The following is a 17,795-nucleotide window of genomic DNA, read 5'->3' on the forward strand; positions in this document are numbered from 1 at the left end:
CAGGAGATTAGTGGTGTTTTTTTGCTTGTTTTAAGCCTACATGTAGCTTTAAGCTGACATCAGTATTTTCTGTTCTGAAGAATGCGCACCGTCTTTCCCTTTCTGCCCTACCATCAAGTGTATATTGATGGAAAGTGTGTGTCTGAAGGCTCTAAGAGCAGTGATGGTTACGTAGCTCCATCCTGCTGCGACTTCTGCAGGACTGGGGTGGGGAAATGCTCAGGTCATGACCCAGGCTCGCATCTCTTCTGAGATGTTTGCGTCTGAGCTCAGTCATCGTGTCCCACTCCTGCCGAGCTCACCAGCTAGAGACTAGAAAAATAGAAAGCAGAGCCTCTGCTGGGGTCCTGGTGGTGGCACAGATTTCTATTCCAGCTTTTCCCCTGGGTGTGTTGAGGATGTTTTAACTCCTCTGCTTGCTTCCCTCTAAATTGGGAGGGGAGAGGGGGTACAGTTAGTGAAGATCAGCCTGCTTTATTTCTTCAGCAACCATATTTTTTAAGTTTATGGCATAAGGATGTATCTGTTTTGGTCGCTATAAGTGAAATTCTGGGGTCTGTTTTAAATAGCTTTATTTCACTGGTTTCTAAAATCCAGATTCCTGATGCTACCACTCTTTTTTCACTTAGTATATTATAACCATTGGCTTTGTGGTAGACTTCTAAGTTGAGAACTTAGATACTATGTGTCTGTTAATTATGTCACTTGAATTTTACTTTTAGGAGGCGTTTGCAAACCAAAGCTGATTAGCAAGTCAAACAGTAGGAAATCAAAATCTCCCATCCCTGGGCAAGCCTACCTGGGAAGTGAACGGCCCTCTTCGGTCTCCTCTGTGCATTCTGAGGGGGACTACCACAGGCAGACGCCAGGGTGGGCCTGGGAAGACAGGCCATCTTCAACAGGTGAGCAGTCCCGTCCAGCCACTAGTAAATGAGACTTAAAGCACCTTTTTGATTACTTCTTTGAAAATCAGAAATTTTAAGCTTTGGAAAACTACATTCCCATGTCTTTACCATTAATGGATTCCACTTTCCAGAATGGAGATTGAATGTACACAGTCTTAGAAATGTTAAGAATACAAGCCTGATTGCCACCCACAAAGGAAGATCTGTGGAAAGCTCCTCCATTCTCCTGCAGTTTTAGTTCTTTCTTGAATATAAAGTGCCACTCCAAGGCCACCTAGTCTTCCATATAGAGATTCCTAGAGAAGATTCCTAGGGAATCTTGAAGAGTTCTTGTGTAACCAGGTCTTATTTCAGTTAAAGCTTATTAATACTTGCACTTGGATTCTCCACAGAAACACCTGGCTTTGATTTACAGGCTTAACTGTAGCAAAGTTTTTCTCTTCTGGGCTCAGCAGCCCTCACCCATATGGTTCCCCCTTCCCCCTCCCCAGACTTGCAGACTGAATCGCTGGCTAGAGGCTAAGTGGTGAAACCTTGGCTTTTCCATCTTCCATCCATTTTGCCTTTGTAGTGTCACGTGACCACTGGACTAACCCTGTCCTCCTCCACTCCTGAAAGTGTTGGATTGGAGATGGGACAGCAGGTGTGCCCCGACACCATAACGCCTCCTTTTTCTTTTGTCAGGCTCAACGCAGTTCCCTTATAACCCCCTGACACTGCGGATGCTCAGCAGCACGCCACCAACACCGATCGCATGTGCCCCCTCTGCTGTGAACCAGGCAGCTCCTCACCAACAGAACAGGATCTGGGAGCGAGAGCCCGCCCCGCTGCTCTCAGCACAGTATGAGACACTGTCGGACAGTGATGACTGAGCCGCACAGACCGGGGGGACGGACACGGCACGGGGAGGGGCTCGTTCTCGGGTATTTTAATTGCAGGTCAAAAACCTGCCCATATGATTTGTGCCCAGAGACTTTTCAGGAGAGCCAGGGCCATACGTGATGGAGAAATGATGGAAATTCATTTGGAGCATCAAACGGGAAGAAACAGAAAATAGCCTTTGATACGCCGCAATTCAGTGGATTCTAATAGTGGAGGGTTGAAATGTAGAGTTTTTAAAAGTGGACAATTCCTGTTCCTACATCTGTTTGTAAAGAAAACCATAATGTCTTTAAATCACTCATGTAAATAGATGACCTTTTTGCAGTGTAGCCCCTTGCTGTAGTATCTGGTGTACTTATGTTCAAATCAGCGCATCAACTCGGGGGGTAATTTTTAAAAGATCTTTTTGTCTATCTTTTTAACCCTAGCCTTCTGAAAAAACAAAACAAAACAAAACAAAAAAAAAAACAAACCTCATACAGCCCAGATACATAATGTTGGCTGTCACGGGCATTGTACTTTATCTGATTTTGTTTCCTCTAAATTCAGCTTCCCAGTGATGTTTAAAATCTGTGGAAATGTTTAGGTTTTTAACACAGACCCTGTCATGAAGTCTGTACGTTAGGGTCAAAGGCAGGAGCGATGAACTTTCTGCCACACTGTAAATTCCCAGTGCAAGCTTTAATTTTTCATTAGTAGCACTGAAAAAATATTACTGCATGGGTATGTTATAGTTCAGTTTTTAAAGTTTTCCAGGCTTCTTTGAGGCACACCTCACTGTTATGCACACTGGTGATTTAACCATGCCCCTAGGAATCCCTTTTCTCCTGCATTTGATGCAGCCCAACAAAGCTTCTGTTTTGAAATAAATTTGACTACCCTGTCCATAGCTACGGCAGATCATTTGTGATTCAAGGCTCTTGGTGTCTCAGGTTCCAAAGGAAAAACTTACATACTTTTCTTTAGTTTGATGTCTATGATTGGCTGAGTCCAAAGACAACGTCTGTGTAGCATCTCCATCACAGAGCTGTGCTTCCTGCTGCCTGGACAGCTCGCTTAGAGGACACCGTCCTGGCCTCAGTCTGTGCCTGCGGAGCTTCCTCTGGACGAGAGTACTGTTGAATGTTTTCATTTCATAGATTATCAAGATGTAAATAATTGAAAAGAATGAACTGGAAACTAAGTGTGGTACTGCAGGGTCAGTTTTTAGTCTTCATAAGAACTTGGTTAATCCTCAGATTCTTAAAGTATAATTTAATCACAGCATTTGAGCATCCTTCCATAGTCTATCCATAGTAATGTTCTGGGGAGAATGCCACTGGTAACTGGGTAGGAGAGAGATCAGAGGGCTAGAAGGATATGATTAGCACTTTACAGACTTCTAAGCAGACCTAAAACTTAAGCAGCACTTGGGTCTCCCAGCTGTGCACCGAGCCAGCCCCTCAGATGGCCTTTCATAATGCTGTCTAATCCCTAGTTTAGCGATGGAGACACAGGTGTTCATCCTTTGTCCATAGAGTTAAGTGACAAAGGTAAGCCATAAGCCCACATTGATCTGGAGTGAAAGCCTTCACTCCTGTCACTGGTCCACTCCTGTATACTTCAGGTTTTTAAAATAAGCTTCAGGTCAGGTTTCATGGTCAGAGTTCCCATTGTTTGGCAAGTTGGAATCTTTAAAATAGTATTCACACCCATGCAGTTTTCACATAAAAGAAAGATAATAAGCAAATGTTCCACTTAACAGTTTTCTGCCAAATTTTTTTTTCAGGTACTGGTAGTATTTTAGAATTTGTTAGTAATTTATCTCGCCAGCTGACCCCAGAAATGATTATGATTGCATTTAACTGTGACTCAGAGCCAGGATGGTTTTTGAGGACCACCCTCCGTGTGGAAGGGCAGGTTCACCTCACCCTGCTGTCCACAGCAAGCAGAGCACTCGGAGCGCCTGTCGCCGCCATGAGCTGCAGATCAGCGCGTGAGCTTTGCAGGCTGAGGGTCACTGTTCCGATGCTGCATCTTTATGATCTGTTTCACACCCAGAACATAGTTCAGGTCTCCCTAATACTGTTCAAAGTATTCTGACAGCCAGTTTTCCAGTGCATGTTTAAGACTGGGAACCTCATGTTTAATTTCGGTACGCTCAATGATTCTATGTTTAAATATTTATGTCCTGAAAACTCCAGTGATGAAATACATTTCCAAATTTCAAACTGCACTGTTTTAAACAATTCAGACCAATCCAGTAAAGGGGGTCCATTCTCCTTTTACTTCACTACCTTGTTTCACAACAGTGCAAATGAACTACACGACTGGGCTGTCGTTCTGAAAACGACTTGAGTTCACCCAGCAGCGGGACCATGAAGTGAATCACTGTGAAGGACTGAGTTTTCTTAAATAAAACTTGGAGTGAAAAACCCAGCTTTCAGTAACTGTGCAGCGAACATTCTCGATGCAGGAGGTTAGTGGCTGGCACCAATTGTTCTATTTCCAAAAAATTAAGACTGGGTTGCACTGAAATACAATCTCATTTGTTAATCTTATTTGAGTTAGACTTGATTAAAGGAATAAGGTGGGTGATAGCTAATAGATGAACTTGGATATAAAGTGGGTAGAAATTTACATCTGTAAAATATAAAATTCTAGTTTTAGTCAAATCCTTGAGGATTTGTACCTGAGTTTCTAGTATTTTCATTAACTCTGCAGTAGGAATTTTTCTATGAGAAATTCAAAGATTACTGGAATACATGTAATATTGTTGTAGAGTTTCTAGTTTATTAAGAAAAGATTCTACATATGAATCAAAAAATATCAGTTTCAGTCCCACTCAATCCCCCTCCCCCAGGAATGCCAACAATATCAGTGTTTCTTCATGGGACCTAGAAAAACTGGCTCTAGACCATTGCGATTTGCAAGACCGCTGTGATAGGAGCATCCGCCCGTGTATCTGGCACGGATACACTGAGGCAGTGTGATGAAACCCTGGCAACACAGCGGCCCAGTCATGTGTTCCTCCCTTTACAGATGAGGTGACTGGGATCCCAGTCAGTGGTTCATTACAGCAGCAGAGTTGTAAAACACCACACCTGTAGGGCCTACAGTGAGGCAGGTCTGGGGTGCGGCCCAGGCATATATGTATCTCACCTCGGTCGACTCAGCTCACGTGACCGACGTTGCATAGGAGTCTTAACACTGACAAGAGGCTGCCCGGCTCCTTCTCTCTACCCCCAGTTTTCAACACTTAGAAAACTAGATATGTATAGTTCACTTTTATGTATAAACAAATGGGTGCCATACTTTCAAGGGCCTAATTCCCACTTTAAAATTTCATGCTTGATTCAATTCTGGCAGCAAAAAGAGACGTCTCTTTTCCTCCTTAATGCATTCAATCCCACCCTGTGCTTCATGAAATAGGTAAGAAAAACAACTCACCATAATCCCCCTCTGCCATGAGACAGGTAGCTCTGGTCTGCCAGATAGTGGTAAAGTGAGAGAAGAGAGGGCAGCGAATCAGTGGAGCCGAATCTTAGGGCAGTGATCCAGGCAGGCTTCCACACCCACCCCCCAGAGCAGCACACACGGCGCCCGACCATGGGTCACAGCCAGCGGCAGTGTGCGCAGCCTGTCCTCCTCCAAGGCTGAGCTGAGGAAACCTGACACAGAACAGGGATTTAAGCCATGGATTTGGGTGCCAGAGACTGGGAGAAGAGCTATTCCTGGGAATCACTCTGCCTACAGCAAAGACGGATTTAGAGCTTGATAAGTTAAGTCAAAGGACTGCTTTTTCTTGACAGCTCAGCCAATTCTTCCCTGATGTGTTGTACAGAAACCTCATCTCTTTTCAGCTCTGCTTGCTTCAGGGCTTCCTGGTAGATCTCTTTTGCTTGTGTATATCGTTCTAAAATAACCCAGAGAGAAGGCAGAATGAGAAGAAAACGGATGTCGCCAAGTGATCCTGAAGAGAAAGCACTCATGAAGACAGATACGGGTGTGTTTCCGGCGTGCTTACTAAGTCAAAGGCTGCAGCTACTTCATTGCATCTCCGTGGAGCATGCTGGCTTAGGGAGGCTGGGACCCGGCCCAGAAAGTCAAAGTCTAAGCCACTGAGAGCCGTGGCTTCTCCAGGATGCCCCGGGCCTGGCTCGGTGAGCCGAGGGTCTCACCATGAAGGTACATGTAGTAAGACGCTTGTCACCCCAGGTTTCTGAAAATTATAGTTGAGGTCCTGAGCATGCTGATACCCAGAAATCTCTGCCAAAGAGATATTCCCAGTAACACCAGCACACTGCGAGCAGCAAACCGCAGCTGTGGAAACAGGCACTGGAGGAATGAGGTACTGTGGGAGTTTTCTCTGATGTGGTTCACTAGGCTTGTACAACAGTCGAGGAGTGAGAGGAATCAAGCAAACAATACTTCACCCTAGCATTTTTTTCTGCACTTAACCAGCCTTCTAACTGTGGAGTTTCCTCATTGCCCCTCCCTTCCCCACACCTCAGACTTGTAACGCCAGTGGCACCCCTCTCTGAGCGCAGGGGTACCCACCTCTGTGCATGAGAACCGCAGCCAGATTGCTGAGCACCATGTGCAGCTCGGGGTGGTCGATCTGTCTCGCCAGCTCCGACGCCCTCTGCATGTGAACAAAGGCCTCATCAAAGCGGCCCTGTGCATCCAGGGTAGTAGCCAGGTCGCTCATCAGCACAACAGTCTGCAAATAAAACACAGACACGGATAGTTAAGATCTGTCTCCCAGCACTCCAGAAATGGCAGGGATGCCAGCCTTTAACTTGTGGGCCTTTATTATTCACAGTTGATAGTGGATAATATTAGTTTGACGCTCCGGGAAATGATACAGATCTAGAAATGGGTCTGCAGAGCTCTCCCGTACATCCTCTGTGCCTGTGACGGCTGCTTGGAGAACCGCAGGTAGCGTGCACAGGCGTCCAAGCACATGCCCAGGAGGAGGTGGGCATTGGTCTTCTCTTCCTCAGGATGTGACTAATCCAGCTAATTGTCAAATAAACACCACCTGAGAAATGACAGCAATCCCACTTAAAGTTCCACGACGTTGAGAAGCCTGCCCCACGTGGTCCGAGGGCCTTCAGGGCCGTACCTCATTCCTACTGCTAACCCCGGGCTCTTCAAAAAAGAGAAACACATCAGCTAGTTTAGAAAACTTTGGCTCCAAGACAGGGAGAACGGGAACCTGAAGTCCATGCTTGCCTCCTTACCCTCATGCTGCACTAGAGGGCCCTTCCGAATAAGGCTGACGTCCCTTTCCAGAGAAATCCACAGCTCAGATTCCCTTTTCTTACACATTCTCACCCTACCATCTACCCCAGCCTCGGAGACACGCTCAGCTCACTCCAAGTTTTGCTGTCTTGCTGGGGTTGCAAACACTCACAAAGAAATCCACTTCTAAGCCGCTAAGAACTTGCTTTACTAGAGGACGGACAAAATGCTTTCAGTTCAACCATGGTACTTTATGTTAAAAAAAACTTCTAAACCACCGATTGAAATTTAAGTCCCTCCTCCTTTCCTGTCATTCACTCCCTGCCATTTTAACTGCAGGGTGATGGAAGCAAAGGCGTTCACGTTTATTAAGCTGAGGAACCCCACTCTGAAATCCCGTGCTGTGTGCTCTGAAGCCATGCAGGCACGGGGCCTGGTTAGATCTGCCTCGTGGGAAAGCTGGTCTGCTGTGCAGATCCCGTAACTGAGCAGTAGTCTCGGAAGTACCACCACCGACTGTGTCCCCAGTGCGCACTCGCACCCTCGGTTCGGAAGCCTCTCTTCCTGTCCCTCTTCTAGGTCTCCCTCCCTTACCTGGGGGTGTCTTTCTCCTTGTATTTCCTCAGAGATCTGCAGAGCTCTCTCGTACATCCTCTGTGCCTGTGACGGCTGCTTGGAGAACAGCAGGTAGCGTGCACAGGCGTCCAAGCACATGCCCAGGAGGAGGTGGGTATTGGTCTTCTCTTCCGCTGAGAAGGAAAGAGCAGCCTGAGCCGTGACAGGCACTTTATAAAAGGCGAGGCAGGGAATCAGTCAACAGGTGCTCATCACTTCAGTCAGCAGAACCCACAGACATCGCAGCAGTATGGGACTTTCAGTGCGCCCCATCACTTAGTACTCTGTATATCAACACCCATCTACATGACAGTCCAGACTCGGAATCGTGGAGCTTCCCCCTTACATAGCAAACAGCCTGTGCATCAATTATAACGTTAAATATTTCCAGTTTGAAACTAACAGATGACAATAAGCCTAATTAAGAATGAGTTGGAGGCCAGCGCCGCAGCTCACTTGGCTGATCCTCCGCCTGCGGCACCGGCACCCCAGGTTCTAGTCCCATTTGGGGTGCCGGATTCTGTCCCTGGTTGTTCCAGTCCAGCTCTCTGCTGTGGCCTGAGAGGGCACTGGAGGATGGCCCAAGTGCTTGGGCCCTGCACCGCGTGGGAGACCGGGAGAAGCACCTGGCTCCTGTCTTTGGATCGGCGCAGTGCACAGGCCACAGCGGCCATTGGAGGGTGAACCAACAGAAGGAAGACCTTTCAATCTGTCTGTCCCACTAAATCTGCCTGTCAAAAAAAAAAAATCTGTCTCTCCCTCTTTATAACTTTGCTTTTCAAATAAATCAAAAAGAAAAAAGAATGAGTTGGGGCTGGCGCTGTGGTGAAGCAGGTAAAACCACTGCCTGCAGTGCTAGCATCCCATATGGACACCGGTTCGAGTCCTGGTTACTCTACATCTGATCCAGCTCTCTGCTGTGGCTGGGAGAGCAGAAGATGGCCCAAGTCCTTGGGCCACTGCACCCATGTGGGAGACCTGGAGGAGGCTTCTGGCTTCAGATCGGCGCAGCTCCAGCCATTGTGGCCATCTGGGGAGTGAACCAGCAGATGCACGATTTCTGTCTACCTCTGCCTCTCTGTAACTCCACCTTTCAAAATAAATCTTAAAACAAGCCAGTGAAGGCCTAAAATGCAAGGCCAAACACCGAATTTAAAGAATGGGTTGGAGCTGGTGTTGTGCTTAGTGGATAAAGCAGCCACCTGCAATGCTGCCATCCCATATGGGTGTCGGTTTGAGTTCTGGCTGCTCCATGTCTGATCCAGCTCCCTGCTAATGTGCCTGGGAAAGCAGCGGAGGAGAGCCCAGCTGCTGTGCTCCTGCTACCCATGTGGGAGACCTAGAGGCTCCTGGCTTGGGCTGGGGGCTGGGCCCACCCCTGGCCACTGAGGTCATCTAGGGAGTGAGCCAGCAGATGGAAGACCTCTCTCTCTGCCTCTCCTCCTTTCTAACTCTTTCAAATAAATAATTTATCCATCTTCAAAGGAAAATAATAAAGACTGGAGGGATTCTGCACTGTTAATACATTACTGAACTGACTACATAATGTCTGAAGAACAACTTTAAACACGTTATGCTACATAAATAAGACTAGAAACACAGAGCTAGGGAACAGGAACCAAAATGAGCTTGCACAAACAAGTAAATGCTTCTGAAAGATGATCTGAATCACACAAACAGTAATGGGCAAGATTAAATGGGAATTCTGCAAACAATTCGAGGGGAAGTAAAGAGCCTCTAGGTCTCCCACATGGGTAGCAGGAGCACAGCAGCTGGGCTCTCCTCCGCTGCTTTCCCAGGCACATTAGCAGGGAGCTGGATCAGACGTGGAGCAGCCAGAACTCAAACCGACACCCATATGGGATGGCAGCATTGCAGGTGGTCATTTCAGGCAAGGTTAGGTAACGAAAGCACCAAGTCCCTGGTTGTGTTGTCAACAAAGCCATCACTCATTCCTACCAAACCCTGTTCTTTCCAGGTCTTCTAAGTTTTTAAGAAATTTACAGATGCTATATAGAACTTTTTTTAAACTGTGACTAAACAGAATGAATAAAGTTTGTTTAAAGTTAAATTAGGATCAGCTTTAAATAAACTTCCTTACAGATTCACTTTCAAAGAAATACAACAAAGACTATAAATTTGAAACTTAATTTATGCATAAATATAACCCATATAAAATACAAAAACTAAAATGACATCAACTATCACATGTAAAGGTCATTTCTATAAAAAGAATATTAAAATACCTAACTATAAGCACACTTTTTAAAATGCTGAACAAAACCTTACAATCACATAGCAGTTTAATACTGGAAAAAAATGTAAAATAAATGGTTATATAATGAAGATAGGCTGAAGGACAATGAGAAGCAAATCTTTCTGCCCCTTCAAGTACAGCAAGTCCAAGAAGATAATTTGTGATGGATTTCAGACTTAGAATAGCACGTTCTCTGAGAACTTCTGAAGACAAAGAAGACTGTTCGCCACAACAGTAACATCCCAGAACAAAGCGTTCCCATCATTCTAATTCTGGATGGAAGCGGCTGAAACTTATTTCTGGGAATCTGTGCTAATTTTCTCCAGATGCTTCTGTGTTTCTGGAAATTATACTCTTTATATATTTCCAATTAGAGAACATGCCCAACACTATAACTTCAAAAGTACAAGAATAATTTCCCAGTTTTACCCGTTACCATAATGGCAAATAACAGAGGCCGAAGACACGGGAAGCATGAGGAACGAGGTACAAGTCTTACTGTAGTATCTGTTCATTAGGAAGTTTTTCAAAATGTATTTTAAATCACAGCACCTTCTGACCACAATAAACATGGAACTATCTTTTGAAAAACTTTCTAGAAATAGGACTAAAGGAGAAATAACACCACCACAGAACTTTGAGAAAACAAGTCTTCATAAAGAAAATCTTTAGAAATCAACAGTGAAAAAAAAAAAAAAAAAAAAAAAATCTAGCCTGCCGCTAATTTAAGAGAAAATTTCATAGATCTAATGAGGTGCCAGAGTTCCTTTCCTAATAATGACAAACATGGTTTTTTGAAATATTAACATAAAATTGTTAGAAATTATTTCTAAAAATCCACTTAGTAACAACTGAAATAAATTGGGGTCACTTATGCAAGAAGCATACTTATCAAATCTGAATCATTTTCATAAATTACTTCCAATAAACTAGGATCCATCACAGAAACTTCAGTCAGAGTCCGTGAACGTGAGGCGAGTGTGGCGGTGCGGCTGGTTGGTTAAGCCGCAGCTTGAGATGCCGGCACCACACACTGGAGGCCACTGCGCTTCGTGTGTCTCCTCCTCCAGGCAGCGCCTCTGCTGCTGACAGCTCCATCAGTATCTAGCAGCATGTCTGCCACATCAGCAGGTACTCACTATTTCCCCTGAAGGAATCTACAAATCATTTAAAATAGAAGGGTGCTGGGCGAAAATGGAATATAATGAAACTAAACAATTATCATTACAGAATTAACATTAGCATGGCGCGTGTCTATGAAAAATAGTAGACGTCAATACAAAGCAGCGAGAAAAGGCTGGACTATGCTGGGGGAGTACAGTGCATGCGTATTTTACAACTCTGGGTAAAGAGTAAATGTGGGGAGCTGGCGCTGTGGTGCAGCAGGTTAAGCTGCGTCCAGCAACGCTGGCGTCCCATGTGGATGCTGGCTCAAGTCCTGGCTCTCCACTTCCGATGCAGCTCTCTGCTAATGCACCTGGGAAGTCGGCAGAGGACGGCCCAACTCCCTGGGCCCCTGCACCCACATGAGAGACCAGGAAGAAGCTCTCGGCTCCTGGCTTTGGACAGGCCCAGGTCTGGCCATTGCAGCCATTTGGAGAGTGAGCCAGCAGATGTAAGACCTCTCTCTCTCCCTCCCTCTCTCTCTAACTGCCTTTCAAATAAATAAACCTTAAAAAAAAAAAAAAAAAAAGATGCTTGCATTTTTAAAAGTCATTAGGAAAAAGACAACCAGCTCCTCAGAAAATAAACAAAGGATATGAAGAGACAATTTTCAGAACAGAAAATCTGAATGGCTAATAAATAAGTGAAAATGTTCCATTTCACTAGTAAGGACAATCACATATTGAAGCCAGAATGAAACCTCTTTTCGTACTCATCCATCAGCAGCTATTCTAAGTGTAACAAGAAGAATGTACAGGGAGCAACAGGAATCCTAGACACGACTGGTGGAAACGTGGCCTGGGAAGAGCACTCTGCTCAGCAGTCCACTGATGCCCACTGTGTGCACCCGGCACATCCGCTCGCCTGTCCAGCACCGAGGGTCTCTTGCGTATGTGCCTGGAGATAGAGATCCGAGTGTCCAGTGAGTGTCTGAACAACCCTACATGTACAGCGGAGTGTGGCATCAGCCCTACTGTATACTGTTTACTGATATCTAAGAGTGCAATAAATAGGCAGGCATCAAGTTCTACATGGTTGTTAGGCAAAGGGAGTTAAAATACACAAAAATTTTTTTGAAGCAAATATGGTAAAATACTGAAATGCAACAAAGCTAAAGGGAAGGTAAACAGGTGTGAAATTCTTTTCGCCTTCCTTTTGCTTGACATCTCTAACAGAAGAAGAAAAGCATAGAGCTGACTTCTGAGGACAGTAAATCGGTAATGTGGAATACAAGCTGAAAAAATTCCCAAGATACAGACCGGAAAACCGAGCGAAGGGAGGACGAGTGTGAGAGAGAGAAGCAACTACTCAGGCGAATGGCAGTCCCGAGCGGGCAGAAGCAGGGTCCACGCGCAAGGACGGGCTGCACAGGCTCGCAGGGCCAGGCCGCTCCGGGAGCCCTCCCTGGCAGCACGCTGGCACAGCTTCTGAGTCCTACAAAGCACACACATGGAAGAGAACAGGCCACTCACCAAACAAGACAAACTGGCTTCAGAATTCTCTACAAGAAAGTCATCTAAAATTACAGCTCAGAGATTTAAAAAAAAAAAGAAAAAAAAAGTTGGGGAATTAGAATGGTCGGTGAATGTCCTGCAGAGGAAACTGAAAATGGAAATTATTTTCCTCTAAAGAAGTAAATCTGTTTTGAAATTTTTTTAAAAAAAGAACCATTAAATATATTTGTTTGAAAGAGAGACAGTGAGTGAGCGAGCTGGTGAGCGAGCACCTATCCACCACCTATCCACCGATTTAATCCCCAAATGTCCACGACAGCCAGGGCTGGGCCAGGCTGAAACCAGGCGCTGGGAATTCAATCCAGGGACCCAACTACTGTAGCTCTCACTGCTGCCTCCCAGCGTGTGCAGGAGCAGGAAGCTGGAATGCAGAGCAGAGGTGGGACTCGAACCCAGGTACTCTAGGATCCGGGGTTCAGGCACCCCAGAAGGCACCCACTGCCGCACCAATGCCTGCCCCCTGAGGAAATGATTCCTAGATGAGCGCATGCCTTCCCTCCAGAGTATCAGTGGAGGCTGCGGAGGGAAACATCCCTCTAGCAGGGACTGAAAACAAAGGAAGCAGCAAACATAAGCACACTTTCACATGCAAAAATCACAACAGCTGTCATTGAGTTTAAAAAGTCTTAAAATTCTTTACCAGGAGACAATGAATTTAACTCAGGTTTGTAAAAAAAAAAAAAAAAAAAAAAATCCAACCAGAGCCTTCTACAAAAGGCACACTGAAAAACAACTCAAGAGTTTAAGATTACCATACGTAGGTAATGTGAAACCAACATTTGTGACAAACACCTTAAAGAGGAAACAAAATCACTTCCTGATGAATGGACAGCGCGCAGTAAAGATACCTTTCTGGGCTGTAAACAGAGCACAGGCGTTCATATAAAGGTAAACCAAAAAGTCCTGCGTACAAGGACGGGACAAAGCCAGCAGGGCTGCAGATGACGGAACAATGCTGTCGCCCCGCCCGACCTGGCAGGCACATCCAGAGCACACCCGCAGCACTCTCCAGGGTGAATCACGCAAGGCCACAAAACCCCTCAAAACATCTCAAAGGACTGGAATCACACAAAGTAGGTTCTGCAACCACAATGGGATGAAATCTGAAATCAACAGCAGAAGGAAATTTGGGAAATTCACAAATACTTGGAGGTTACTCAGCACAGTTAAATGCACAAAGGGCCAAAGAAGAAAAATTGGAAAATACGTTGAGATGCACAAAATGGAAAGATAACAGATCAAAACTAACGTGACGCAGCTAAAGCTTCTAGGTGTGGATGCCACGCTAGAAGAGAAGGAAATCTCATTAACCTCATCTTCCTCCTAAGAAACTGGAGAAATGAGCACAATACACTCAAAGCACGCAGGGAAGATGCACCAAGGTTAGAGCGGAAGTAAAACAGAAACAACAGAGCAGATGAACGCAGCCGGCACTTCAAAAATACTGGCGCAGCAGGGAAAGCTGCCTGCAAGGCCGGGCATCCCAAATGGGCACTGGTGCAGTCCCAGCTGCTCCACTGCCCACCCAGCTCCCTGCTAATGCACCTGGGAAAGCAGCGGAGGATGGCCCCAGTGCTTGGACTCCTGCACCCCTGTCCTGCACCCGGAAGAAGCTCTTGGCTTTGGTCCGGCACAGTCCTGGCCGTTGTGGCCATTTGCGGAATTAATCAGTGGATGCAAGGTCTCTGTCTGTCCCTGTCTCTCTGTAACTCTGCCTAATGATAAATCTTAAAAGAAAATATCCAGAAAACAAAGAGCTATTGTGAACAGTAAGGAAGATCCTTCATAAACTAAGAGGTGAACTTAATACAGAAGCCCAACCATTTAATAAACTGGGTTAAGAAACACATCACAACCTACAAACTCTTACAAAGCACTGAGTACCAGTCACGGGGCAGTGCATTTAATTCTCTGAACAACTCTATGAGGAAGGCTCTACTATTCTCATTTGACGAATGAGCAAACTGACAACAGAGAAGCGAAATCACCTATCCATAGCAGACTGGTGCTACGTAGCAGAACCAGAATTCGAACTCGGGCTCTGATTTCAAGTACTCATAAAACCAAATATTAATATTATGCTTCAACTGTCCAGAGTTTTATTTGGAATATTAAAATGGATGAAATTTTCAAGGGAAGCAGGGTGGAATCAATATGAAAAACCTTCTACTAATTTGAACACAGTATGTAAATCCAAGACATCACAGACTAGAAAAACATGTCTTAGACACACAAGACAGTATCGTACATTGTGCTTTAAAAGTACAATTCCTCTTGCGGCGCCGGCACACCGGGTTCTAGTCCCGGTTGGGGAGCCGGATTCTGTCCCGGTTGCCCCTCTTCCAGGCCAGCTCTCTGCTGTGGCCAGGGAGTGCAGTGGAGGATGGCCCAGGTGCTTGGGCCCTGCACCCCATGGGAGACCAGGAAAAGCACCTGGATCCTGGCTCCTGCCATCGGATCAGCGCGGTGCGCCGGCTGCAGCGGCGGCCATTGGAGGGTGAACCAACGGCAAAGGAAGACCTTTCTCTCTCTGTCTCTCTCTCTCACTGTCCACTCTGCCTGTCAAAAAAAAAAAAAAAAAAAAAAAAAGTACAATTCCTCCAGAAAGTTTCTTCTTGGAAAATAGTGGAAGTTCCTTTACCCATAAATATTCATGCAGCACATACCTATACTGCTTGCTGTGCACCCAGCACTGTCCTAGATCCTAGGGTTTAATCAAGAAAATCAAAGAACCTTCAATATCTGAGGAATCAAGAACCAAGAGAAAAGCTGCCAGAGAATGAACTCAAGGAGACCTGGCCGCCAGTGCTCCCTGCAGAGTCTACCACGCCCAAGCAGCAGGTCACGCCCACGCAACGTCCTACACCTAACTCGGAACCCAAATACAGGGAGCATCCCGACTCACTCGATCACATTCGTACAATCCTTCAACAACAAATAAATACAAGAAAAAAGCCACAGCTCTCATGTAAGAAAAAACTACAGGGGTGGACATTTAGCCTCGCCGCTGGCTAGATGCCAGTTACGACGCCTGTATCCCACATCCGAGTGCCCGGTTTTCCTGTTCAGCTCCACTCCTGACTTCAGCTTCCTGCCAAGTCAGTGCCTGGGCATGGGCTGGCGCTGTGGCGCAGCCGGTAAAGCCGTGGCCTGCGACACCAGCATCCCATATGGGCACTGGTTCCTGTCCTGGCTGCTCCACTCCCCATTCGGCTCCCTGCTAATCATCTGAGAAAAGCAGCAGAGGAGTGGCCCAAGTGTGTGGGACCCCACTACCTGTGTGGGAGACCCAGGGGAAACTCCTGGCTATTGCCTGGCTCAGCTGGGGCCATTGTGGCCATCTGGGCAGTAAACCAGTGGATGTCACTCCCTCTCTAACTTTTTCAAATAAATACATAAATCTTAAAACACACACACACACAGCCCGGGAAGCAGCAGTGAAGCAGTGATGACCCAAGTAGTTGGGTTCTTGCTACCCACGGGGGAGACCTGGATTGAGTTCCTGGCTCCTGACTTTGGACCCCAGCCCCAGCTGTTGCAGGCATTTGGGGAGTGAACTAACAGATGGGAGCTCTCTCTGTGTCTGCCTCTCAGAAAAATAATTTTTAAAAACTAAAATTCAGTATCAAATACTGTAAGTTCAGCTGCCACCTGCGACACCTGTATGAGTCTCAGCTGCTCTCCTGCAGATCCAGCTCCCTGCTACTGCACCTGGCAAAGCAGTCTGGGTGCTTGGGACCCTGCCATCCTCGTGGAGACCCGGATGGCGTTCCAGGCTCTTGGCTTTGACCTGCCCATTCCCAACCGTTCCAGCCGTCTGGGAAGTGAAACAGCAGATGGAACACTGCTTTCTCGCTCTTTAACTCTGTCTTTCAAATAAGTAAATAAATCTTCCAAAAAAAGTACTATCCAGAGGTATAACCTACAAGCATGCCTAGTTTGCTCTTAACAAATATAATACTAAATTACTTACATACTTGGTGCCAAGTCAGATTTAAGTTGTCTGTCACCACCATTATTGCATGTTGTTCTGAAGTCACAGCAAAGGAACTAAACTTAATAAAATGGATACGGAGTCCAGAGAATAACTATCAGAAAGGAAACAGTGTCGCGATTTCCCAAATGTAATGAAGACAGTGTATGTATCAAGTGAGAAGCTAACAGTCCAATAAAATGGCCAGGCAGAATGGAATTTAATGACCCAGCTGTCACATCTGTATGACGTACACTGGAAGCAGGAGCCCCACAGGCGCCCAGTGGGAGGACACAGTATTTCAGAGTTCACCCTCTGCTGACGGAAAGCTGTTTCGGCCCGTGTCCCTCACATCACTCAAGCCTCTAGAGGGGACTCCTGTCCTCAGCAAGGGGTCCTATCAAGGACTTGCCAAGGACTCAAACAGCACGATTCAATTCCAGCCAAATAAAAAGGGAAGGACGAAGCTACCAGGGGCCTTGAGGAAGGAGGACCGTTATCCTGGAAAAACATCTCCTTTGGTGTGGGCCTGTGGCACAGCAGGGTAAGTCTCGACATGGTGCTCACATGGCACGCCAGAGAGCCATGGCTTCAATCCCCACGCAGCTCCCTGTCACACACCTGGGAGGCAGCAGGCGGCGGCTCCGGCTCCGTACGTGGGCCCCTGGCACCCACAGCGGGGACCAGAATGCAGTTCTAGGCTCCTGGCTTCGACCCGCCCAGCCCTGCCATTGAGGGCACTTGGGGAGTGAATCAGCAGATGGAAAATCCCTGTCTCTCTGCCTTTCAAATAAAAAATGGAAATAAAAAATGTTTACATCTCTGGATGAGACTGCTGGGAATTGCTACGGTCACTTTTCAACCTCAAGGGGATCCTGAGGAGAGAGCCAACATACTGAGGGGACAGTGGGAGTGATGGAAAGAACCTGACCCTCAAGATGGTGCTGCCCGCAACTGACAGCGCTCCTACTGCTGAGCTGCCAGCCACAGGGGACAACAAGCATCCCTCCTCTTTAACCCAGCTTAGGTGTTTCCTGCTACAACGGCTGTCGGGCTATGCTAACTTACTCAGATGGCAAACTAACGCATAAACAATGCAAATCTAGTAAGTCCATCTCCCAGCGCTCTGGGACTTGACGAAAAAGATACCAGGAATCCACGTTAAAAATATCTAAAATTCAAGTGAACAATGAAGAGTGGGAACAAATTTTGCAAAAGCAGCATTTATGTACTATTATTAACCTGTAACTCAAACATGC

The 17,795-nt window shown here is 46.3% G+C and overlaps 2 protein-coding genes across 56 annotated transcripts in view; one reads left to right on the forward strand and one right to left on the reverse strand.

The window, feature by feature from the left end:
- Positions 1 to 2,676, forward strand: part of NCOR1 (nuclear receptor corepressor 1) — a 168,450-nt gene extending 165,774 nt beyond the window's left edge. For all 50 annotated transcript variants that reach the window (XM_051824415.3, XM_070061427.2, XM_070061433.2 and 47 more), the window contains 2 exons: positions 723 to 902; positions 1,590 to 2,676. In XM_051824415.3, the coding sequence (XP_051680375.1) occupies positions 723 to 902; positions 1,590 to 1,777 (368 nt within the window). In that variant the 3' untranslated portion in view covers positions 1,778 to 2,676. The remainder of the gene's footprint in view (positions 1 to 722; positions 903 to 1,589) is intronic.
- The window catches only part of TTC19 (tetratricopeptide repeat domain 19), a 34,477-nt gene that overhangs the window by 1,730 nt on the left and 14,952 nt on the right, over positions 1 to 17,795 (reverse strand). Inside the window, exons 8-12 of one of the 6 annotated variants that reach the window (XR_007911203.3) lie at positions 7,608 to 7,762; positions 6,327 to 6,489; positions 5,217 to 5,253; positions 2,744 to 2,902; positions 800 to 936 (exon numbers count right to left, since the gene is read on the reverse strand). Coding sequence is in view for 3 of the 6 variants with exons in the window: in XM_051824455.3 (XP_051680415.1) it covers positions 2,716 to 2,902; positions 5,217 to 5,253; positions 6,327 to 6,489; positions 7,608 to 7,762 (542 nt within the window). In the remaining 3 variants the exon portion in view is untranslated. Of the gene's footprint in view, positions 1 to 799; positions 937 to 2,715; positions 2,903 to 4,537; positions 5,683 to 6,326; positions 6,490 to 7,607; positions 7,763 to 11,067; positions 12,484 to 17,795 lie in introns of those variants that run through there. The other 5 variants (XR_007911204.3, XM_051824455.3, XR_007911205.3 and 2 more) reach the window with 5 other exon arrangements.

Source organism: Oryctolagus cuniculus, chromosome 17 (assembly GCF_051225735.1).
Source record: "Oryctolagus cuniculus isolate XC-2025 breed Fujian yellow rabbit chromosome 17, ASM5122573v1, whole genome shotgun sequence".
Taxonomy (NCBI): Eukaryota; Metazoa; Chordata; class Mammalia; order Lagomorpha; family Leporidae; genus Oryctolagus; species Oryctolagus cuniculus.